General features: G+C 47.6%; 1 protein-coding gene across 1 annotated transcript; it reads right to left on the reverse strand.

The window, feature by feature from the left end:
• Positions 1-1,905: 1,905 nt before the first annotated feature.
• Positions 1,906-23,395, reverse strand: LOC135530204 (melanoregulin-like). Its single transcript, XM_064958574.1, has 5 exons — positions 23,202-23,395; positions 22,267-22,489; positions 7,519-7,609; positions 2,567-2,739; positions 1,906-1,989 (listed from the first exon to the last, which is right to left on the reverse strand). Exons 1-5 carry the CDS (start codon positions 23,279-23,281, stop codon positions 1,906-1,908), a joined length of 651 nt encoding a protein of 216 aa, XP_064814646.1. The 5' UTR covers positions 23,282-23,395.
• Between the last annotated feature and the right edge of the window lie 3,442 nt (positions 23,396-26,837).

A 26,837-nucleotide genomic window follows, 5' to 3' on the forward strand; every position in this document is an offset into this window, starting at 1 on the left:
TCTACAAATTATAAATGTATATATTTATTTATCAGTAATCAAGTACACTGTACATCAAGTGTAATAAATATACTGCAACTGCCAGATATCCAGCCATCTGTCATCCATCCAGCCATCTGTCATCCATCCAGCCATCTGTCATCCAGCCAGCCATCTGTCATCAGTTTTGTAACCCGGGTGTGAAGATTTTGTGACCCGGGTGTGAAGGTTTTGTGAACATGGCTTGAAGGTTTTGTGACCCGGGTGTGAGGGTTTTGTGACCCGGGTGTGAAGGTTTTGTGACCCTGACGTGAAGGTTTTGTGACCCTGACGTGAAGGTTTTGTAACCCGGGTGTGAAGGTTTTGTGACCCTGGCTTGAAGGTTTTGTGACCCGGGTGTGAAGGTTTTGTGACCCGGGTGTGAAGGTTTTGTGACCCTGACGTGAAGGTTGGGTGACCCTAACATGAAGGTTTTGTGACCCTGACGTGAAGGTTTTGTGACCCTAACATGAAGGTTTTGTGACCCTGACGTGAAGGTTTTGTGACCCTGACGTGAAGGTTTTGTGACCCGGACGTGAATGTTTTGTGACCCGAACGTGAAGGTTTTGTGTCCCTGACGTGAAGGTTTTGTGACCCGGGCGTGAAGGTTTTGTGACTCGGGCGTGAAGGTTTTGTGACCCTGACGTGAAGGTTTTGTGACCCTGACGTGAAGGTTTTCTGACTCGGGCGTGAAGGTTTTGTGAACCGGGCATGAAGGTTTTGTGACCCTGACGTGAAGGTTTTGTGACCCTGACGTGAAGGTTTTGTGACCCGGGTGTGAAGGTTTTGTGACCCTGACGTGAAGGTTTTGTGACCCTGACGTGAAGGTTTTGTGACCATGATGTGAAGGTTTTGTAACCCGGGCGTGAAGGTTTTGTGACCCTAACATGAAGGTTTTGTGACCCTAACATGAAGGTTTTGTGACCCTAACATGAAGGTTTTGTGACCCTGACGTGAAGATTTGTGACCCTAACATGAAGGTTTTGTGTCCCTGACGTGAAGGTTTTGTGACCCTGGCGTGAAGGTTTTGTGACCCGGGTGTGAACGTTTTGTGACCCGGACGTGAAGGTTTTGTGTCCCTGACGTGAAGGTTTTGTGACCCGGATGTGAAGGTTTTGTGACCCGGGCATGAAGGTTTTGTGACCCTGACGTGAAGGTTTTGTGACCCTGGTGTGAAGGTCTTGTGACCCGGGCGTGAAGATTTTGTGACCCCGGGCGTGAAGGTTTTGTGACCCTGGCGTGAAGGTTTTGTGACCCAGGCGTGAAGGTTTTGTGACCCTGGCGTGAAGATTTTGTGACCCCGGGTGTGAAGGTTTTGTGACCCGGGCGTGAAGATTTTGTGACCCCGGGCGTGAAGATTTTGTGACCCCGGGCGTGAAGGTTTTGTGATCCTGAGGTCATGCTGGCCTTCTGCCTGGGTTGTCTACTCGTGGATGAGGACAAACTGCGCTCTCTACTGGTCAGATAATGCCGGTACATGATATGCCTCTCCATCTGCATTGCTTGTTGTTTTGGGGTTTTAGGCTGGGTTTCTATACAGAACTTTGTGACATCGGCTGATGTAAAAGGGCTTTATAAATACATTTGATTGAAATACCAGCAGCTGTGACACGAACTGTCTGTTCAGATGACATTGATAGACATCGAGAGAATCAATTTAGTTAGTCAATTAAATGTTTAGTTCTTGCCATAACAATACTGAAACTATGAAACACAACAACGTGTATAGAAAATGACTTTTGTAGGTACATTAGACGTTCTAATATAAAATGTGAGGAGGTCAGTTAGAATCAGTTAAAGGGACGTCCGGGATCTTCACATTCCTTCTAGTGCCGGTAGGAGGAGCACAAAACATCCTCTCTCCATTCTGTCTCTCCATTCTGTCTCTCATTCACAACTCTCGCTCTTTGGGTATTTCTCCTTCGCCAGTCTGATGAAATCCTCTGCACTATCCAGAGACACCAAGCGATCCTGGTAGAGGAGAAGAGAGGAGAGATGGCAGGAGAAGTAAGGAGAGGAGAGAAGGGAGGAGAAGAGAGGAGAGATGGCAGGAGAAGTAAGGAGAGGAGAGAAGGGAGGAGAAGAGGAAGGAGAAGTAAGGAGAGGAGAGAAGGGAGGGGAAGAGAGGAGAAGAGGAAGGAGAAGTAAGGAGAGGAGAGAAGGGAGGAGAAGAGAGGAGAAGAGGAAGGAGAAGTAAGGAGAGGAGAGAATGAGAAGAGAGGAATGGAGGAGAAGAGAGGAGAGGAGAGAATGAGAAGAGAGGAATGGAGGAGAAGAGAGGAGGGAGGAGAGGAGAGAATGAGAAGAGTGGAATGGAGGAGAAGAGATGAGGGAGGAGAGAAAACAACAAGTAGACATTAGTAGCTTGAATATTTCTCCCCCTCATTATTGTCCATTAGATTACCCCCCCTCCTTGTAAATAGGTGTGTGTGTGTGTGTGTGTGTGTGTGTGTGTGTGTGTGTGTGTGTGTGTGTGTGTGTGTGTGTGTGTGTGTGTGTGTGTGTGTGTGTGTGTGTGTGCGTGCTCGTAGCAGTAGGACAGCAGTACCATAACAAAGAGGTATCTGTCTGTGCTAGCCACTCCTCGTGGGAACAAACTAGAGTGGTCCAGAGTGGTCTGTAACAGCTGTCTGGCTCTGTTCAGGTTATCCGATTCACTCAGTGTTGTCTGTAACAGCTGTCTGTTCACCGTCAGGAGAGAGTCAACCTCACGCTGGTAGCCTATAGGGGACACAAGCACAAGTACAGGCAACCCGGCCCGGAGACGCCACATAGAATCAACAATTAGAATGTTCAGCTCAATAATACTGCAACTAAAACACTGTGTTCAAAACATTGTGTTCAGGGGTTGGAAAAAGGCATTGACCCAGTGCACAACACAAGCATTGGACTCCTCAGAATGTTAATACACATCTATGTCAAATGAAGACTGATTTTGCACAGTGCTCTGTTGTTGTGTTTTGTTGAGACGGCTGAAATGAAGGAACACGACAAGAACGATGCTTTCACTCCCTTTACTGTTTTCCCCACATCTTTGTTGTGTCGGATTCACGTTGGTTTAAATTGTCATTTATTATGTCAATAATCTACACAAAATACTCTGTAATGTCAAAGCGGAAGAAAATTATAACATTTGAAGAAAAAAATAAAATAAATATATATATATATATATATATATATATGTGTGTGTGGAAAAATTAAGCACTAATAAATGTATATGTTGATTTGATAAGTATTCAAACTCTTGAGTCAATACTTTGTTGAATCACCTTTGGCAACGTTTACAGTTTGTCCTGGTAAGTCTCTAAGAGCTTTACACACCTGGATTATGCAACATTTGCCCATTTATTCTTTTAGAAATTCTTCAAACTCTATCAAATTGTTTGTTGATCATTGCTAGACAACCATTTTCAGGTCTTGCCATAGATTTCCAAGCAGATTTAAGTCAAAACTGTAACTTATTAACACTCACTGACTTCTTGGTAAACAACTCCATTGTAAAGTTGGCCTTGTGGTTTATGTTTGTCACGAATATTACCGAAGGTGACTCCCCTTCTGGTTCGGGTGGCGCTCGGCGGTCGTCGTCGCCGGTCTACTAGCTGCCACCGATCCATTGTTCTGTGTTCGTTTGGTTTTGTCTAATTGGTTTCAACTGTTTCTTGTTTGGTTGTTAGGGTGGGGTTATTTAAGTTAGTTCAGCCCGCTTCTGTTTGTGTGGGCTTGCTCATCTGTATGTGTTAGAGTGGTTAGTGGGTTGCATTTTAGTTTTTTTTGTTTTTCGCTGTCCTTTATTTTTTCACATTTTGTTGTTCGTGTGATTTTCTGGACATTAAAGCGTGTTTTTCCCGTATCCTTTTGCTCTCTACTCCACACCTATTCACTCATTTACCGTTACAATGTTGTTGTCCTGCTGAAATGTGAGTTAATCTCAGAGTGTCTGGTGGAAAGCAGACTGAACCAGGTTCAGGATTTAGCATGTGCTTAGCCCAATTCTGTTCATTTTTTATCCTGAAAAATTCCCCAGTTCTTAACGATTACAAGCAAACCCATAACATGATGCAGCCACCAATATGCTTGAGAAAATATGGAGAGTGGTACTCAGTAATGTGTTGTATTGGATTTGCCCCAAACATAAGACTTTCTATTCAGGACAAAAAGTGAATTGCTTTGCCATATTTTTTGCAGTTTAACTTTAGTGCCTTGTTGCAAATGGAATATTTTTATTCTGTACAGGCTTCCTTCTTTTCACTCTGTCATTTAGGTTAATATTGTGGAGTAACTACAATGTTGTTGATACATCCTCAGTGTCCAATCACAGCCATTAGACTCTAACTGTTTTAATGTCACCATTGGTCTCATGGTGAAATCTGATCGGTTTCCTTCCTCTCCAGCAACTGAGTTAGGAAGGACACCTGTATCATTGTAGGGACTGTGTGTATTGATGCACCATCCAAAGTGTAATTAATAACTTCACCAACCTCAAAGGGATATTCAATGTCTGCTTTTTATTTTTATTTTATCCATCTACCAATTTGTGCCCTTCTTTGCATTGGAAAACCTCCCTGGTCTTTGTGGTTGAATCTGTATTTGAAATTCACTGCTCGACTGAGGGACCTAACAGATAATTGTATGTGTGAGGTACAGCGATGAGGTAGTCATTCAAACATCATGTTAAACACTGTTGTTGCACACAGAGTCCATGCAACTCATTATGTGACGTGTTAAGCACATTTTTACTACTAAACATATTTAGGTTTTACCATAATGAAGGGGTTGAATACTTATTGACTCAAGACATTTCAGTTTTACATTTTTAAATAATTTGTAAAGAAAATTCTAAAAACCTAATTCCCCTTTGACATTATGGGGTATTGTGTGTAGGCCAGTGACCAACAATCTCAATTTCATTCATTTTAAATTCAGGAACCTCTACAGGATTGGTGGGTCCCCCGTGGGATGGTTGAGCTAAGGTAGGCTAATGTGATTAGCATGAGGTTGTAAGTAACAAGAACATTTCCCAGGACATAGACATATCTGATGTTGGAAGAAAGCTTAAATTCTTGTTTATCTAACTGCGCTGTCCATTTTACAGTAGCCATTACAGTGAGGGAATAGCATGTTATTGTTTGAGGAGAGTGCACAGTTATGCACAGTTATGAACTTGAAAAGTTATTAATAAAGAAATTAGGCACATTTGGGCAGTCTTGATACAAAATGAACAGAAATGCAATGGTTCATTGGATCAGTCTAAAACTTTGCACATACACTGCTGCCATCTAGGGGCCAAAATCTAAATTGTGCCTGGGCTGGAATAATACATTATGGCCTTTCTCTTCCATTTCTAAGATGATGGTAGAAAAAAAACAAAATATTGGTTGTTTTTTCTTTGTATTATCTTTTACCAGATCCATTGTGTCATATTCTCCTACATTCATTTCACATGTCCACAAACCTCAAAGTGTTTCCTTTCAAATGGTCTCAGAAATATGCATATCCTTGCTTCAGGGCCTGAGCTACAGGCAGTTAGATTTGGTTATGACATTTTAGGTGGAAAAAAAAAGAGTCCAATCCTTAATTAATTTTAACCCAACAAAATGTGGAAAAAATCAAGATGTGTGAATACTTTCTGAAGGCCATGTACATAGAGAGCAGCAGAAAGGAAAATGTTAAGGAATTGAGATTTGAAGCGAGGAGATTATCTCTACAAACTTTATCTGACCTAGCTGTGTTAGAATCTGAAGAGAGGAGATTATCTCTACAAACATTATCTGACCTAGCTGTATTAGAATCTGAAGAGAGGAGATTATCTCTACAAAGATTATCTGACCTAGCTGTATTAGAATCTGAAGAGAGGAGATTATCTCTACAAACATTATCTGACCTAGCTGTATTAGAATCTGAAGAGAGGATATTATCTCTACAAACATTATCTGACCTAGCTGTATTAGAATCTGAAGAGAGGAGATTATCTCTACAAAAATTATCTGACCTAGCTGTATTAGAATCTGAAGAGAGGAGATTATCTCTACAAAAATTATCTGACCTAGCTGTATTAGAATCTGAAGAGAGGAGATTATCTCTACAAACGTGATCTGACCTAGCTGTGTTAGAATCTGAAGAGAGGAGATTATCTCTACAAACATTATCTGACCTAGCTGTATTAGAATCTGAAGAGAGGAGATTATCTCTACAAACTTTATCTGACCTAGCTGTGTTAGAATCTGAAGAGAGGAGATTGTCTCTACAAACATTATCTGACCTAGCTGTGTTAGAATCTGAGGAGAGGAGATTATCTCTACAAACGTGATCTGACCTAGCTGTGTTAGAATCTGAAGAGAGGAGATTATCTCTACAAACATTATCTGACCTAGCTGTATTAGAATCTGAAGAGAGGAGATTATCTCTACAAACATTATCTGACCTAGCTGTATTAGAATCTGAAGAGAGGAAATTATCTCTACAAACGTGATCTGACCTAGCTGTGTTAGAATCTGAAGAGAGGAGATTATCTCTACAAACGTGATCTGACCTAGCTGTATTAGAATCTGAAGAGAGGAGATTATCTCTACAAACGTGATCTGACCTAGCTGTATTGGAATCTGAAGAGAGGAGATTATCTCTACAAATGTGATCTGACCTAGCTGTGTTAGAATCTGAAGAGAGGAGATTATCTCTACAAACGTGATCTGACCTAGCTGTATTAGAATCTGAAGAGAGGAGATTATCTCTACAAACGTGATCTGACCTAGCTGTGTTAGAATCTGAAGAGAGGAGATTATCTCTACAAACGTGATCTGACCTAGCTGTATTAGAATCTGAAGAGAGGAGATTATCTCTACAAATGTGATCTGACCTAGCTGTGTTAGAATCTGAAGAGAGGAGATTATCTCTACAAACGTGATCTGACCTAGCTGTGTTAGAATCTGAAAGAGGAGATTATCTCTACAAACGTGATCTGACCTAGCTGTGTTAGAATCTGAAGAGAGGAGATTATCTCTACAAACGTGATCTGACCTAGCTGTGTTAGAATCTGAAGAGAGGAGATTATCTCTACAAACGTGATCTGACCTAGCTGTATTAGAATCTGAAGAGAGGAGATTATCTCTACAAACGTGATCTGACCTAGCTGTGTTAGAATCTGAAGAGAGGAGATTATCTCTACAAACATTATCTGACCTAGCTGTATTAGAATCTGAAGAGAGGAGATTATCTCTACAAACGTGATCTGACCTAGCTGTGTTAGAATCTGAAGAGAGGAGATTATCTCTACAAACGTGATCTGACCTAGCTGTGTTAGAATCTGAAGAGAGGAGATTATCTCTACAAACGTGATCTGACCTAGCTGTGTTAGAATCTGAAGAGAGGAGATTATCTCTACAAACGTGATCTGACCTAGCTGTGTTAGAATCTGAAGAGAGGAGATTATCTCTACAAACGTGATCTGACCTAGCTGTGTTAGAATCTGAAGAGAGGAGATTATCTCTACAAACGTGATCTGACCTAGCTGTGTCAGAATCTTCTTCCATCGGCTGCTGATCTCTCGCTTGGTGTACCTCAGACTGTGGATGTCATAGTTGAGCTTCTCCCACTCCTGATAAACACACACACACACACACACACACACACACACACACACACACACACACACACACACACACACACACACACACACACACACACACACACACACACACACACACATTGAAACTCAGAAACAGCCCAGATAGCACACACGCATCTCGCCGACGTCGAGAGGGCGGCTATGAGTGTGGGAGGACAAAATGCAGGCGCGTCACGCGGCCTCTCGGCATCGCCGTCACGCGGTCGCTCAGCAACGCCGTCACGCGGCCGCTCGGCATCGCCGTAGATCGTGTAGACTTCTCAAATTGTGTGTCACAATGCTTGAATATCTGCCTTCTCTCAAACATGTTCGATGTCATGGTTGGGGCATCATTTTTATCAGAGATATGTAGAAGGCTTATAGGCTTAAATAAATGTTTACCACCAATTTATTATTATCTAAATACATTTTTAGGTCCATAAACATAAACCGTTTTATTATTGCCAGTATAATTTAGCTTATAATCATTCTTATATTTTCCATTCAAATGCGATGTTTACACTCATTTGGTAAAGGGTCATTCAAATCGTGTAGTGAAACAGTATTTACCGTTGGATCCGACCTGAAATAAAAAGGTATTTTTGTGTCGTCTGTTGAGCATCTTTGACATGGGTGACATTTGGCACCGTCCCAAACAACGGCCGAAGGGCGAATGCGACGTCTTGCCAACGTGTAAATGCTCTCTGTGCTACAAGTATGATGTATGCATCGGGCCGACGAGGTGTCGGTGTGCTATCTGGGGCAGAGGTAAAGTTGTTGTTAATAGTTCAACTGCTGGCTGATATATCTCAGTCCCAAGGCATCGCTAACACAATGAGTCAGGGTCCTGTGCTGTTATTCTCAACATAGGGCCTGTTGTCTCCACCGCAGCAACAATGCTGACCTGACCATTTCATACGTCCATTATCCTTTCACTTCAGGAATCCGTGCACTGATAGTTTCTAGAGATCACATGTCACAGGTGATTGCTCATAGGCCTTTTTTGTGTGGCTTTTACAGAGTAAAGAAAAATACACAAATATATCAATATATCACACAAGAAAAGAAAGTTAAAAACAACAGCCCAGTAAGCACGGACCGACACATCTGCATTTTGGACGTCTTTTTTTGGTCTTGATTTCCACATCCACGGAAGATGTTTTTTGGACCAGTTTGGCCTAATCTGAACCAATCATACACGTCTATGTTTGGTTCAGATTTGGTCCGTTCTGGACCAGCATTGATTTGACCCAAACATAGACGGGAGTTGGCAAGACAGCAGAAACAGATCTGAGAAGTGGTTAGGCCATCACCGAGACTAACTCAACCTGGTAAGGTGGTCCCCTTCTAGGCCATCACCGAGACTAGCTCAACCTGGTAAGGTGGTCCCCTTTAAGGCCGTGGAAGATGGACGCCTTCTAGGTCGTAGTAAGATGGACCCCTTCTAGGCCGTGGAAGATGGACGCCTTCTAGGCCGTGGTAAGATGGACCCCTTCTAGGCCGTGGAAGATGGACGCCTTCTAGGCCGTGGTAAGATGGACCCCTTCTAGGCCGTGGAAGATGGACGCCTTCTAGGCCGTGTAAGATGGACCCCTTCTAGGCCGTGGAAGATGGACGCCTTCTAGGCCGTGGTAAGATGGACCCCTTTCTAGGCCTTGGAAGATGGTCCCCTTTCTACGCCTTGGTAAGATGGACCCCTTTCTAGGCCTTGGAAGATGGTCCCCTTTCTACGCCTTGGTAAGATGGACCCCTTTCTAGGCCTTGGAAGATGGTCCCCTTTCTACGCCTTGGTAAGATGGACCCCTTTCTAGGCCTTGGAAGATGGTCCCCTTTCTACTCCTTGGTAATATGGACCCCATTCTAGGCCTTGGAAGATGGTCCCCTTTCTACGCCTTGGTAAGATGGACCCCTTTCTAGGCCTTGGAAGATGGTCCCTTTCTACGCCTTGGTAAGATGGACCTCTTTCTAGGCATTGGAAGATGGTCCCCTTTCTAGGCATTGGAAGATGGTCCCCTTTCTACGCCTTGGTAAGATGGACCTCTTTCTAGGCCGTGATAAGATGGTTCCCCTTCTAGGCCTTGGTAAACTCCAATATTGTGCCCTACATGTAGCCTCCATGAGTGTCATAAATACCCTCTATGAAAGAACTCTGTGTTCGACATCTCTGATTGAATGATTTAATTGAGGTGAGTCAGTATAAACATGATGCTGCCCTGAGAGTGAGAAATGTACAGAGAAGACCAAACTGAGTGTGTGCTCATGCGCATATCTCTAACTCAGAGGGTTTATTATTCTTAATCCCCAGCCGGGACTCCGTAGGACTCTAATGCCCAGCCGGGACTCCGTAGGACTCTAATCCCCAGCCTAGACTCTGTAGGACTCTAATCCCCAGCCTAGACTCTGTAGGACTCTAATGCCCAGCCTGGACTCCGTTGGACTCTAATACCCAGCCTGGACTCCGTAGGACTCTAATCCCCAGCCTGGACTCCGTAGGACTCTAATCCCCAGCCTAGACTCCGTAGGACTCTAATCCCCAGCCTGGACTCCGTAGGACTCTAATCCCCAGCCTGGACTCCGTAGGACTCTAATCCCCAGCCTAGACTCTGTAGGACTCTAATCCCCAGCCTGGCCTCCGTAGGACTCTAATCCCCAGCCTGGCCTCCGTAGGACTCTAATCCCCAGCCTGGCCTCCGTAGGACTCTAATCCCCAGCCTGGCCTCCGTAGGACTCTAATCCCCAGCCTGGACTCCGTTGGACTCTAATCCCCAGCCTGGACTCCGTAGGACTCTAATACCCAGCCTGGACTCCGTAGGACTCTAATACCCAGCCTGGACTCCGTAGGACTCTAATCCCCAGCCTGGACTCCGTAGGACTCTAATCCCCAGCCTAGACTCCGTAGGACTCTAATCCCCAGCCTGGACTCCGTAGGACTCTAATACCCAGCCTGGACTCCGAAGGACTCTAATCCCCAGTGATGTCAGCAGTGACCAACAGTTCAGCTCTGTGATGTCAGCAGTGACCAACAGGGGCAAGGATGTGACTCTGTGTCCCAGCAGCCTATAACACGTGTATAACATAACACCTATAACACGTGTATAACATAACACCTATAACATAACACCTATAACATGTGTATAACATAACACCTATAACATAACACCTATAACACGTGTATAACATAACACCTATAACATGTGTATAACATAACACCTATAACATGTGTATAACATAACACCTATAACATGTGTATAACATAACACCATTAACATGTGTATAACATAACACCTATAACACATGTATAACATAACACCTATAACACATGTATAACATAACACCTATAACACATGTATAACATAACACCTATAACATGTGTATAACATAACACCTATAACATGTGCACAGCTCATTTGCGTAACCTAGGACCTAGAGAGAAGGGGCGGAAGGATATGGACTGACTACCAGAGGACAGAGAGGGGGCGGAAGGATATGGACTGACTATCAGAGGACAGAGAAGGGGCGGAAGGATATGGACTGACTATCAGAGGACAGAGAAGGGGTGGAAGGATATGGACTGACTATCAGAGGACAGAGAAGGAGCAGAAGGATATGGACTGACTATCAGAGGACAGAGAAGGGGTGGAAGGATATGGACTGACTACCAGAGGACAGAGAAGGGGCGGAAGGATATGGACTGACTATCAGAGGACAGAGAAGGGGCGGAAGGATATGGACTGACTATCAGAGGACAGAGAAGGAGCGGAAGGATATGGACTGACTATCAGAGGACAGAGAAGGGGTGGGAGGATATGGACTGACTACCAGAGGACAGAGAAGGGGCGGAAGGATATGGACTGACTACCAGAGGACAGAGAAGGGGCGGAAGGATATGGACTGACTATCAGAGGACAGAGAAGGGGCGGAAGGATATGGACTGACTACCAGAGGACAGAGAAGGGGTGGAAGGATATGGACTGACTACCAGAGGACAGAGAAGGGGAGGAAGGATATGGACTGACTATCAGAGGACAGAGAAGGAGCATAAGGATATGGACTGACTATCAGAGGACAGAGAAGGGGCGGAAGGATATGGACTGACTACCAGAGGACAGAGAAGGGGTGGAAGGATATGGACTGACTACCAGAGGACAGAGAAGGGGAGGAAGGATATGGACTGACTATCAGAGGACAGAGAGGAGGCGGAAGGATATGGACTGACTACCAGAGGACAGAGAGGAGGCGGAAGGATATGGACTGACTATCAGAGGACAGAGAAGGGGCGGAAGGATATGGACTGACTACCAGAGGACAGAGAAGGAGCAGAAGGATATGGACTGACTATCAGAGCACAGAGAAGGGGCGGAAGGATATGGACTGACTATCAGAGGACAGAGAAGGGGTGGAAGGATATGGACTGACTATCAGAGGACAGAGAAGGAGCAGAAGGATATGGACTGACTACCAGAGGACAGAGAAGGGGTGGAAGGATATGGACTGACTATCAGAGGACAGAGAAGGGGCGGAAGGATATGGACTGACTATCAGAGGACAGAGAAGGGGCGGAAGGATATGGACTGACTACCAGAGGACAGAGAAGGGGTGGAAGGATATGGACTGACTACCAGAGGACAGAGAAGGAGCAGAAGGATATGGACTGACTACCAGAGGACAGAGAGGAGGCGGAAGGATATGGACTGACTACCAGAGGACAGAGAAGGAGCAGAAGGATATGGACTGACTACCAGAGGACAGAGAGGAGGCGGAAGGATATGGACTGACTACCAGAGCACAGAGAAGGAGCAGAAGGATATGGACTGACTATCAGAGGACAGAGAAGGGGCGGAAGGATATGGACTGACTACCAGAGGACAGAGAAGGGGTGGAAGGATATGGACTGACTACCAGAGGACAGAGAAGGGGAGGAAGGATATGGACTGACTATCAGAGGACAGAGAGGAGGCGGAAGGATATGGACTGACTACCAGAGGACAGAGAGGAGGCGGAAGGATATGGACTGACTATCAGAGGACAGAGAAGGGGCGGAAGGATATGGACTGACTACCAGAGGACAGAGAGGAGGCGGAAGGATATGGACTGACTACCAGAGGACAGAGAAGGGGCGGAAGGATATGGACTGGCTACCAGAGGACAGAGAAGGGGCGGAAGGATATGGACTGACTATCAGAGGACAGAGAAGGGGCGGAAGGATATGGACTGACTATCAGAGGACAGAGAAGGGGCGGATGGATATGGACTGGCTACCAGAGGACAGAGAAGGGGCGGAAGGATATGGACTGACTACCAGAGGACAGAGAGGGGCGGAAGGATATGGACTGACTATCAGAGGACAGAGAAGGGGCGGAAGGATATGGACTGGCTACCAGAGGACAGAGAAGGGGCGGAAGGATATGGACTGACTACCAGAGGACAGAGAGGGGCGGAAGGATATGGACTGACTACCAGAGGACAGAGAGGTGGCGGAAGGATATGGACTGACTACCAGAGGACAGAGAAGGGGCGGAAGGATATGGACTGACTACCAGAGGACAGAGAAGGAGCAGAAGGATATGGACTGACTACCAGAGGACAGAGAGGAGGCGGAAGGATATGGACTGACTACCAGAGGACAGAGAAGGAGCAGAAGGATATGGACTGACTACCAGAGGACAGAGAGGAGGCGGAAGGATATGGACTGACTACCAGAGCACAGAGAAGGAGCAGAAGGATATGGACTGACTATCAGAGGACAGAGAAGGGGCGGAAGGATATGGACTGACTACCAGAGGACAGAGAAGGGGTGGAAGGATATGGACTGACTACCAGAGGACAGAGAAGGGGAGGAAGGATATGGACTGACTATCAGAGGACAGAGAGGAGGCGGAAGGATATGGACTGACTACCAGAGGACAGAGAGGAGGCGGAAGGATATGGACTGACTATCAGAGGACAGAGAAGGGGCGGAAGGATATGGACTGACTACCAGAGGACAGAGAGGAGGCGGAAGGATATGGACTGGCTACCAGAGGACAGAGAAGGGGCGGAAGGATATGGACTGACTACCAGAGGACAGAGAGGGGGCGGAAGGATATGGACTGACTATCAGAGGACAGAGAAGGGGCGGAAGGATATGGACTGGCTACCAGAGGACAGAGAAGGGGCGGAAGGATATGGACTGACTACCAGAGGACAGAGAGGGGAGGAAGGATATGGACTGACTACCAGAGGACAGAGAGGTGGCGGAAGGATATGGACTGACTACCAGAGGACAGAGAAGGGGCGGAAGGATATGGACTGACTACCAGAGGACAGAGAAGGAGCAGAAGGATATGGACTGACTACCAGAGGACAGAGAGGAGGCGGAAGGATATGGACTGACTACCAGAGGACAGAGAAGGAGCAGAAGGATATGGACTGACTACCAGAGGACAGAGAGGAGGCGGAAGGATATGGACTGACTACCAGAGCACAGAGAAGGAGCAGAAGGATATGGACTGACTATCAGAGGACAGAGAAGGGGCGGAAGGATATGGACTGACTACCAGAGGACAGAGAAGGGGTGGAAGGATATGGACTGACTACCAGAGGACAGAGAAGGGGAGGAAGGATATGGACTGACTATCAGAGGACAGAGAGGAGGCGGAAGGATATGGACTGACTACCAGAGGACAGAGAGGAGGCGGAAGGATATGGACTGACTATCAGAGGACAGAGAAGGGGCGGAAGGATATGGACTGACTACCAGAGGACAGAGAGGAGGCGGAAGGATATGGACTGACTACCAGAGGACAGAGAAGGGGCGGAAGGATATGGACTGACTATCAGAGGACAGAGAAGGGGCGGAAGGATATGGACTGACTACCAGAGGACAGAGAAGGGGTGGAAGGATATGGACTGACTACCAGAGGACAGAGAAGGGGCGGAAGGATATGGACTGACTATCAGAGGACAGAGAAGGGGAGGACGGATATGGACTGACTACCAGAGGACAGAGAAGGGGTGGAAGGATATGGACTGACTACCAGAGGACAGAGAAGGGGAGGAAGGATATGGACTGACTATCAGAGGACAGAGAGGAGGCGGAAGGATATGGACTGACTACCAGAGGACAGAGAAGGAGCAGAAGGATATGGACTGACAACCAGAGGACAGAGAAGGAGCAGAAGGATATGGACTGACTATCAGAGGACAGAGAAGGAGCAGAAGGATATGGACTGACTACCAGAGGACAGAGAAGGGGAGGAAGGATATGGACTGACTATCAGAGGACAGAGAAGGGGCGGGAGGATATGGACTGGCTACCAGAGGACAGAGAGGGGGCGGAAGGATATGGACTGGCTACCAGAGGACAGAGAAGGGGTGGAAGGATATGGACTGGCTACCAGAGGACAGAGAAGGGGCGGAAGGATATGGACTGGCTACCAGAGGACAGAGAAGGGGCGGAAGGATATGGACTGACTATCAGAGGACAGAGAAGGGGCGGAAGGATATGGACTGACTATCAGAGGACAGAGAAGGGGCGGATGGATATGGACTGGCTACCAGAGGACAGAGAAGGGGTGGAAGGATATGGACTGACTACCAGAGGACAGAGAGGGGGCGGAAGGATATGGACTGACTATCAGAGGACAGAGAAGGGGCGGAAGGATATGGACTGGCTACCAGAGGACAGAGAAGGGGCGGAAGGATATGGACTGACTACCAGAGGACAGAGAGGGGGCGGAAGGATATGGACTGACTACCAGAGGACAGAGAGGTGGCGGAAGGATATGGACTGACTACCAGAGGACAGAGAAGGGGCGGAAGGATATGGACTGACTACCAGAGGACAGAGAAGGGGCAGAAGGATATGGACTGACTACTAGAGGACAGAGAGGGGGCGGAAGGATATGGACTGACTATCAGAGGACAGAGAAGGAGCAGAAGGATATGGACTGACTATCAGAGGACAGAGAAGGGGTGGAAGGATATGGACTGACTACCAGAGGACAGAGAAGGGGCGGAAGGATATGGACTGACTACCAGAGGACAGAGAAGGGGCGGAAGGATATGGACTGACTATCAGAGGACAGAGAAGGGGCGGAAGGATATGGACTGACTATCAGAGGACAGAGAAGGAGCAGAAGGATATGGACTGACTATCAGAGGACAGAGAAGGGGTGGAAGGATATGGACTGACTACCAGAGGACAGAGAAGGGGCGGAAGGATATGGACTGACTATCAGAGGACAGAGAAGGGGCGGAAGGATATGGACTGACTATCAGAGGACAGAGAAGGAGCGGAAGGATATGGACTGACTATCAGAGGACAGAGAAGGGGCGGAAGGATATGGACTGACTACCAGAGGACAGAGAAGGGGTGGAAGGATATGGACTGACTACCAGAGGACAGAGAAGGGGAGGAAGGATATGGACTGACTATCAGAGGACAGAGAGGAGGCGGAAGGATATGGACTGACTACCAGAGGACAGAGAGGAGGCGGAAGGATATGGACTGACTATCAGAGGACAGAGAAGGGGCGGAAGGATATGGACTGACTACCAGAGGACAGAGAAGGAGCAGAAGGATATGGACTGACTATCAGAGCACAGAGAAGGGGCGGAAGGATATGGACTGACTATCAGAGGACAGAGAAGGGGTGGAAGGATATGGACTGACTATCAGAGGACAGAGAAGGAGCAGAAGGATATGGACTGACTACCAGAGGACAGAGAAGGGGTGGAAGGATATGGACTGACTATCAGAGGACAGAGAAGGGGCGGAAGGATATGGACTGACTATCAGAGGACAGAGAAGAGGCGGAAGGATATGGACTGACTACCAGAGGACAGAGAAGGGGTGGAAGGATATGGACTGACTACCAGAGGACAGAGAAGGAGCAGAAGGATATGGACTGACTACCAGAGGACAGAGAGGAGGCGGAAGGATATGGACTGACTACCAGAGGACAGAGAAGGAGCAGAAAGATATGGACTGACTACCAGAGGACAGAGAGGAGGCGGAAGGATATGGACTGACTACCAGAGCACAGAGAAGGAGCAGAAGGATATGGACTGACTATCAGAGGACAGAGAAGGGGCGGAAGGATATGGACTGACTACCAGAGGACAGAGAAGGGGTGGAAGGATATGGACTGACTACCAGAGGACAGAGAAGGGGAGGAAGGATATGGACTGACTATCAGAGGACAGAGAGGAGGCGGAAGGATATGGACTGACTACCAGAGGACAGAGAGGAGGCGGAAGGATATGGACTGACTATCAGAGGACAGAGAAGGGGCGGAAGGATATGGACTGACTACCAGAGGACAGAGAGGAGGCGGAAGGATATGGACTGACTACCAGAGGACAGAGAAGGGGCGGAAGGATATGGACTGGCTACCAGAGGACAGAGAAGGGGCGGAAGGATATGGACTGACTATCAGAGGACAGAGAAGGGGCGGAAGGATATGGACTGACTATCAGAGGACAGAGAAGGGGCGGATGGATATGGACTGGCTACCAGAGGACAGAGAAGGGGCGGAAGGATATGGACTGACTACCAGAGGACAGAGAGGGGGCGGAAGGATATGGACTGACTATCAGAGGACAGAGAAGGGGCGGAAGGATATGGACTGGCTACCAGAGGACAGAGAAGGGGCGGAAGGATATGGACTGACTACCAGAGGACAGAGAGGGGGCGGAAGGATATGGACTGACTACCAGAGGACAGAGAGGTGGCGGAAGGATATGGACTGACTACCAGAGGACAGAGAAGGGGCGGAAGGATATGGACTGACTACCAGAGGACAGAGAAGGAGCAGAAGGATATGGACTGACTACCAGAGGACAGAGAGGAGGCGGAAGGATATGGACTGACTACCAGAGGACAGAGAAGGAGCAGAAGGATATGGACTGACTACCAGAGGACAGAGAGGAGGCGGAAGGATATGGACTGACTACCAGAGCACAGAGAAGGAGCAGAAGGATATGGACTGACTATCAGAGGACAGAGAAGGGGCGGAAGGATATGGACTGACTACCAGAGGACAGAGAAGGGGTGGAAGGATATGGACTGACTACCAGAGGACAGAGAAGGGGAGGAAGGATATGGACTGACTATCAGAGGACAGAGAGGAGGCGGAAGGATATGGACTGACTACCAGAGGACAGAGAGGAGGCGGAAGGATATGGACTGACTATCAGAGGACAGAGAAGGGGCGGAAGGATATGGACTGACTACCAGAGGACAGAGAGGAGGCGGAAGGATATGGACTGACTACCAGAGGACAGAGAAGGGGCGGAAGGATATGGACTGACTATCAGAGGACAGAGAAGGGGCGGAAGGATATGGACTGACTACCAGAGGACAGAGAAGGGGTGGAAGGATATGGACTGACTATCAGAGGACAGAGAAGGGGCGGAAGGATATGGACTGACTATCAGAGGACAGAGAAGGGGAGGACGGATATGGACTGACTACCAGAGGACAGAGAAGGGGTGGAAGGATATGGACTGACTACCAGAGGACAGAGAAGGGGAGGAAGGATATGGACTGACTATCAGAGGACAGAGAGGAGGCGGAAGGATATGGACTGACTACCAGAGGACAGAGAAGGAGCAGAAGGATATGAACTGACAACCAGAGGACAGAGAAGGAGCAGAAGGATATGGACTGACTATCAGAGGACAGAGAAGGAGCAGAAGGATATGGACTGACTACCAGAGGACAGAGAAGGGGAGGAAGGATATGACTACCAGAGGACAGAGAGGTGGACTGACTACCAGAGGACAGAGAGGGGGCGGAAAGATATGGACTGACTACCAGAGGACAGAGAGGGGGCGGAAGGATATGGACTGACTACCAGAGGACAGAGAGGGGGCGGAAGGATATGGACTGACTACCAGAGGACAGAGAGGGGGCGGAAGGATATGGACTGGCTACCAGAGGACAGAGAAGGGGTGGAAGGATATGGACTGACTACCAGAGGACAGAGAGGGGGCGGAAGGATATGGACTGACTATCAGAGGACAGAGAGGGGGCGGAAGGATATGGACTGACTACCAGAGGACAGAGAGGGGGCGGAAGGATATGGACTGGCTACCAGAGGACAGAGAGGGGGTGGAAGGATATGGACTGACTACCAGAGGACAGAGAGGGGGCGGAAGGATATGGACTGACTACCAGAGGACAGAGAGGGGGCGGAAGGATATGGACTGGCTACCAGAGGACAGAGAAGGGGCGGAAGGATATGGACTGACTACCAGAGGACAGAGAGGGGGCGGAAGGATATGGACTGGCTACCAGAGGACAGAGAGGGGGTGGAAGGATATGGACTGACTACCAGAGGACAGAAAGGGGGCGGAAGGATATGGACTGACTATCAGAGGACAGAGAAGGGGCGGAAGGATATGGACTGACTATCAGAGGACAGAGAGGGGGCGGAAGGATATGGACTGACTACCAGAGGACAGAGAAGGAGCAGAAGGATATGGACTAATAACAAAGGTTACATGTAGAATGCATATTTACTGAGACCAACCTCCTATCACATTTCTTTTAAAGCTACAATATTTCTCATGATAGTTAATCTCTCTCATATCTAATTGGTTGTAGTCTTCAAGTTCCCAGATGTATTTATTGACCTATTCTACACATGTACTGTGTAATAGCAAGGTTAGAGATAGTTTATAGATTAAGTAAAAACCAAAGGGCCTTGTCGTCAGTGGTGGGAAAAGTGTCCAATTGTCATACTTGAGTAAAAGTAAAGATACCTGAATAGAAATGACTCAAGTGAAAAGTAACCCAGTAAAATACTACTTGAGTAAAAGTATTTGGTTTTAAGTATACTTAACTATCAACAGTAGGTGTATGTGACCAATAACATTTGATTTGATTTAAGTGTAATTGCAAAAATATGCTTAAGTATCTAATGTAAAAGTAAAAGTATAAATCATTTCACATTACTTATATTAAGCAAACCATTTAAAACATGTACAAACTCGGCATTTGTGTTTAGTGAGTCCTCCAGATCAGAGACAGTAGGGATGACCAGGGATGTCCTCTGTTTAGTGAGTCCTCCAGATCAGAGGCAGTAGGGATGACCAGGGATGTTCTCTGTCTAGTGAGTCCTCCAGATCAGAGGCAGTAGGGACGACCAGGGATGTTCTCTGTTTAGTGAGTCCTCCAGATCAGAGGCAGTAGGGACGACCAGGGATGTTCTCTGTCTAGTGAGTCCTCCAGATCAGAGGCAGTAGGGACGACCAGGGATGTTCTCTGTTTAGTGAGTCCTCCAGATCAGAGGCAGTAGGGATGACCAGAGGTGTTCTCTATTTAGTGAGTCCTCCAGGTCAGAGGCAGTAGGGATGACCAGAGGTGTTCTCTGTTTAGTGAGTCCTCCAGATCAGAGGCAGTAGGGATGACCAGGGATGTTCTCTGTTTAGTGAGTCCTCCAGATCAGAGGCAGTAGGGATGACCAGGGATGTTCTCTGTTTAGTGAGTCCTCCAGATCAGAGGCAGTAGGGATGACCAGGGATGTTCTCTGTTTAGTGAGTCCTCCAGATCAGAGGCAGTAGGGATGACCAGGGATGTTCTCTGTTTAGTGAGTCCTCCAGATCAGAGGCAGTAGGGATGACCAGGGATGTTCTCTGTTTAGTGAGTTCTCCAGATCAGAGGCAGTAGGGACGACCAGGGATGTTCTCTGTTTAGTGAGTCCTCCAGATCAGAGGCAGTAGGGACGACCAGGGATGTTCTCTGTCTAGTGAGTCCTCCAGCTCAGAGGCAGTAGGGACGACCAGGGATGTTCTCTGTTTAGTGAGTCCTCCAGATCAGAGGCAGTAGGGATGACCAGAGGTGTTCTCTGTTTAGTGAGTCCTCCAGGTCAGAGGCAGTAGGGATGACCAGAGGTGTTCTCTGTTTAGTGAGTCCTCCAGATCAGAGGCAGTAGGGATGACCAGAGGTGTTCTCTGTTTAGTGAGTCCTCCAGGTCAGAGGCAGTAGGGATGACCAGAGGTGTTCTCTGTTTAGTGAGTCCTCCAGGTCAGAGGCAGTAGGGATGACCAGAGGTGTTCTCTGTTTAGTGAGTCCTCCAGATCAGAGGCAGTAGGGATGACCAGGGACGTTCTCTGTTTAGTGAGTCCTCCAGATCAGAGGCAGTAGGGATGACCAGGGACGTTCTCTGTTTAGTGAGTCCTCCAGATCAGAGGCAGTAGGGATGACCAGGGATGTTCTCTGTTTAGTGAGTCCTCCAGATCAGAGGCAGTAGGGATGACCAGGGATGTTCTCTGTTTAGTGAGTCCTCCAGATCAGAGGCAGTAGGGATGACCAGGGATGTTCTCTGTTTAGTGAGTCCTCCAGATCAGAGGCAGTAGGGACGACCAGGGATGTTCTCTGTTTAGTGAGTCCTCCAGATCAGAGGCAGTAGGGATGACCAGAGGTGTTCTCTGTTTAGTGAGTCCTCCAGGTCAGAGGCAGTAGGGATGACCAGAGGTGTTCTCTGTTTAGTGAGTCCTCCAGATCAGAGGCAGTAGGGATGACCAGGGATGTTCTCTGTTTAGTGAGTCCTCCAGATCAGAGGCAGTAGGGATGACCAGGGATGTTCTCTGTTTAGTGAGTCTTCCAGATCAGAGGCAGTAGGGATGACCAGGGATGTTCTCTGTTTAGTGAGTCCACCAGATCAGAGGCAGTAGGGAAGACCAGGGATGTTCTCTGTTTAGTGAGTCTTCCAGATCAGAGGCAGTAGGGAAGACCAGGGATGTTCTCTGTTTAGTGAGTCTTCCAGATCAGAGGCAGTAGGGATGACCAGGGATGTTCTCTGTTTAGTGAGTCCTCCAGATCAGAGACAGTAGGGATGACCAGTGATGTTCTCTGTTTAGTGAGTCCTTCAGATCAGAGACAGTAGGGATGACCAGGGATGTTCTCTGTTTAGTGAGTCCTCCAGATCAGAGGCAGTAGGGATGACCAGGGATGTTCTCTGTTTAGTGAGTCCACCAGATCAGAGGCAGTAGGGATGACCAGGGATGTTCTCTGTTTAGTGAGTCCTCCAGATTAGAGGCAGTAGGGATGACCAGGGATGTTCTCTGTTTAGTGAGTCCTCCAGATCAGAGACAGTAGGGATGACCAGGGATGTTCTCTGTTTAGTGAGTCCTCCAGGTCAGAGGCAGTAGGGATGACCAGAGGTGTTCTCTGTTTAGTGAGTCCTCCAGATCAGAGGCAGTAGGGACGTCCAGGGATGTTCTCTGTTTAGTGAGTCCTCCAGATCAGAGGCAGTAGGGATGACCAGGGATGTTCTCTGTTTAGTGAGTCCTCCAGATTAGGGATGACCAGTGATGTTCTGTTGATAAGTGTATGAAATGAACCATTTTCCTGTGCATTGTCACGAGTTGCGTAGTTTTGTGTGTCATGTAAAATGTATGGAGTATAAGTATATTATTTTCTTTAGGAATGTCGTGAAGTTAAAGTAAAAGCTGTCCAAAATATAAATAGTAAAGTACAGATAACCCCCCTCAAAAAACGACTTAAGTCGTACTTCACAGCACTGCTTGTTGTCCAGCAACAGGTTTGAATTAATCTAGTTCACCTTCAGTGTACCTGAGTGGACAGGTTGTGCCCTCACCAAGCTCTGTATCAGGTAGTATCTTTTCCCCAGCTCAGGTGTAGGTCGTGTCGCTCTCACCTCTGTGTACGTATCTGCCTCGTTCCTCATCGTGATAAAGGCTTGGAGCTCTCCGTCCGACTCTGGATCTACCATGGAAGTCCTGGGGCAGCTCCAGGGGATCCACTCCTGCTCCTCTGTCCTCCAAGACAGGCCCTCCTGACCCGGGCTTGGGTCACTGTGGCTGGACATGCAGGCTCTGGAGGTCTGAGTCCTGATGCTCTGCATTTTGGAAGTCTCATATCTGGAGGACCAGAGAGGTGCATTCAAGTTCATGTTGAGGTAGTCTCTCTCTCTCGTCACAGATTTGGTTCTGGGTGCCCTTATAGTTCCAATATCAGTAATTTGACTCTGCCTTGCCAATGCTGTGATTCAGGCCAGAAATAGCCGGAACACGTGCTGACTGAGAGATTCTCCTAAACGTAGTCTACATACCAGATTACAGAGGCTTCACAGACGCTGCTTGTCTACATCTTCGGGCAGTGTGCCAAGATAAAACAAAATAGACTATGCTTTATATATAGATATTTTCCCATTCAGAAGAATCTCTAGATCTGAATGAAATAGACGAGAAGGGATTATCATGCTGTTCTAATAAACCATTTAAAAACAACAACATCATGCACAGACCAAATGTGAAGTGTATCATGAAACAATAATGCTTTTACCGTAACATAGCGTTCATAAAACAATAATACTTTTACCGTAAAATAGCGTTCATAAAACAATAATACTTTTACCGTAACATAGCGTTCATAAAACAATAATACTTTTACCGTAAAATAGCGTTCATAAAAGAATAATACTCTTACCGTAAAATAGCGTTCATAAAATAATAATACTCTTACCGTAACATAGCGTTCATAAAACAATAATACTCTTACCGTAACATAGCGTTCATAAAACAATAATACTCTTACCGTAAAATAGCGTTCATAAAACAATAATACTTTTACCGTAAAATAGCGTTCTTCTCATCTAGGTTCTCATCAAGATTGCAGTAACGCCGCCAACAACAACTATACAACGCCCCCATCAGACCCAAGAACTGTCATCCAGCACATCTGATGATCCGAAGAATATCTTTACAATTTTCCTCAGGTTTTTACCATAAAATAAATATTTTAAGATGTAGCGTAACCAGTGAAGTTCCCAACATTGTGAGCCTGATCTCAGACACAACTCTGAAAACGTCTTGTTTTTCATGGTCTATTGGGGGGCGGGGCGGAGCGCTGAGCACGTGAGTCCATTCAAGAAGCGTGACGGTGTATCTGGAACCCATGAATGGAACATTTATTCAGCCACTGATGGACAATGCTATGAGCTCTGTCCTCTCTCCCTTGTGTTTACTCGTATGTGTCTGTGCTCTGAGAGTATCTATGTAGATGTAACAGTATAATTTTAGACTGTCCCACCGCCCCTACCCGGGCACGAACCAGGGACCCTCTGCACACATCAACAACAGTCACCCACGAAGCGTCGTTACCCATCGCTCCACAAAAGCCGCGGCCCTTGCAGAGCAAAGGGGAACACCGACTTCCAAGGTCCTCGGAGCCAGTGACGTCACCGATTGAAACACTATTTAGAGGGCGCCGCTAACTAAGCTGGCCGTTTCACATCCGTTACACTCACCCCCCTTTTGACCTTCCTCCTTTTAAAGTTTGTACACTAGATATGTGATAACTATGATTCCATTACCGGTTAGCTAATACAAAACGCAGAAATGGATTATTCAACTAATCTGGACTGGTGTCCTCCTCAGTCTATAGACTGACCTTTGATTTGATTTGATGATTTGTTTTGATTGGATTTGATTTGACCTACGAGAGCTGGAACAAAAACCTGGGCTGGTGTCCTCCTCAGTCTATAGACTGACCTACGAGAGCTGGAACAAAAACCTGGACTGGTGTCCTCCTCAGTCTATAGACTGACCTACGAGGGCTGGAACAAAAACCTGGACTGGTGTCCTCCTCAGTCTATAGACTGACCGACGAGGGCTGGAACAGAAACCTGGACTGGTGTCCTCCTCAGTCTATAGACTGACCTACGAGAGCTGGAACAAAAACCTGGACCGGTGTCCTCCTCAGTCTATAGACTGACCTACGAGAGCTGGAACAAAAACCTGGACTGGTGTCCTCCTCAGTCTATAGACTGACCTACGAGGGCTGGAACAAAACCTGGACTGGTGTCCTCCTCAGTCTATAGACTGACCTACGAGAGCTGGAACAAAAACCTGGACTGGTGTCCTCAGTCTATAGACTGACCGACGAGGGCTGGAACAAAAACCTGGACTGGTGTCCTCCTCAGTCTATAGACTGACCTACGAGGGCTGGAACAAAACCTGGACTGGTGTCCTCCTCAGTCTATAGACTGACCTACGAGGGCTGGAACAAAACCTGGACTGGTGTCCTCCTCAGTCTATAGACTGACCTACGAGAGCTGGAACAAAAACCTGGACTGGTGTCCTCAGTCTATAGACTGACCGACGAGGGCTGGAACAAAACCTGGACTGGTGTCCTCCTCAGTCTATAGACTGACCTACGAGGGCTGGAACAAAAACCTGGACTGGTGTCCTCCTCAGTCTATAGACTGACCTACGAGAGCTGGAACAAAAACCTGGACTGGTGTCCTCCTCAGTCTATAGACTGACCTACGAGGGCTGGAACAAAAACCTGGACTGGTGTCCTCCTCAGTCTATAGACTGACCTACGAGAGCTGGAACAAAAACCTGGACTGGTGTCCTCAGTCTATAGACTGACCGACGAGGGCTGGAACAAAAACCTGGACTGGTGTCCTCCTCAGTCTATAGACTGACCTACGAGGGCTGGAACAAAAACCTGGACTGGTGTCCTCCTCAGTCTATAGACTGACCTACGAGGGCTGGAACAAAAACCTGGACTGGTGTCCTCCTCAGTCTATAGACTGACCTACGAGAGCTGGAACAAAAACCTGGACTGGTGTCCTCAGTCTATAGACTGACCGACGAGGGCTGGAACAAAAACCTGGACTGGTGTCCTCCTCAGTCTATAGACTGACCTACGAGGGCTGGAACAAAAACCTGGACTGGTGTCCTCCTCAGTCTATAGACTGACCTACGAGGGCTGGAACAAAAACCTGGACTGGTGTCCTCCTCAGTCTATAGACTGACCTACGAGAGCTGGAACAAAACCTGGACTGGTGTCCTCCTCAGTCTATAGACTGACCTACGAGGGCTGGAACAAAAACCTGGACTGGTGTCCTCCTCAGTCTATAGACTGACCGACGAGGGCTGGAACAAAAACCTGGACTGGTGTCCTCCTCAGTCTATAGACTGACTGACGAGGGCTGGAACAAAAACCTGGACTGGTGTCCTCCTCAGTCTATAGACTGACCTACGAGAGCTGGAACAAAAACCTGGACTGGTGTCCTCCTCAGTCTATGGACTGACCTACGAGAGCTGGAACAAAAACCTGGACTGGTGTCCTCCTCAGTCTATAGACTGACCTACGAGGGCTGGAACAAAAACCTGGACTGGTGTCCTCCTCAGTCTATAGACTGACCGACGAGGGCTGGAACAAAAACCTGGACTGGTGTCCTCCTCAGTCTATAGACTGACCTACGAGAGCTGGAACAAAACCTGGACTGGTGTCCTCCTCAGTCTATGGACTGACCTACGAGAGCTGGAACAAAAACCTGGACTGGTGTCCTCCTCAGTCTATAGACTGACCTACGAGGGCTGGAACAAAAACCTGGACTGGTGTCCTCCTCAGTCTATAGACTGACCGACGAGGGCTGGAACAAAAACCTGGACTGGTGTCCTCCTCAGTCTATGGACTGACCAACGAGGGCTGGAACAAAAACCTGGACTGGTGTCCTCCTCAGTCTATAGACTGACCTACGAGAGCTGGAACAAAAACCTGGACTGGTGTCCTCCTCAGTCTATAGACTGACCTACGAGGGCTGGAACAAAAACCTGGACTGGTGTCCTCCTCAGTCTATAGACTGACCGACGAGGGCTGGAACAAAAACCTGGACTGGTGTCCTCCTCAGTCTATAGACTGACTGATGAGGGCTGGAACAAAAACCTGGACTGGTGTCCTCCTCAGTCTATAGACTGACCTACGAGAGCTGGAACAAAAACCTGGACTGGTGTCCTCCTCAGTCTATGGACTGACCTACGAGAGCTGGAACAAAAACCTGGACTGGTGTCCTCCTCAGTCTATAGACTGACCTACGAGGGCTGGAACAAAAACCTGGACTGGTGTCCTCCTCAGTCTATAGACTGACCGACGAGGGCTGGAACAAAAACCTGGACTGGTGTCCTCCTCAGTCTATAGACTGACCTACGAGAGCTGGAACAAAAACCTGGACTGGTGTCCTCCTCAGTCTATAGACTGACCTACGAGAGCTGGAACAAAAACCTGGACTGGTGTCCTCCTCAGTCTATAGACTGACCTAAGAGGGCTGGAACAAAAACCTGGACTGGTGTCCTCCTCAGTCTATAGACTGACCGACGAGGGCTGGAACAAAAACCTACACTGGTGTCCTCCTCAGTCTATAGACTGACTGACGAGGGCTGGAACAAAAACCTGGACTGGTGTCCTCCTCAGTCT

Source organism: Oncorhynchus masou, unplaced genomic scaffold (assembly GCF_036934945.1).
Source record: "Oncorhynchus masou masou isolate Uvic2021 unplaced genomic scaffold, UVic_Omas_1.1 unplaced_scaffold_1290, whole genome shotgun sequence".
Lineage (NCBI taxonomy): Eukaryota > Metazoa > Chordata > Actinopteri > Salmoniformes > Salmonidae > Oncorhynchus > Oncorhynchus masou.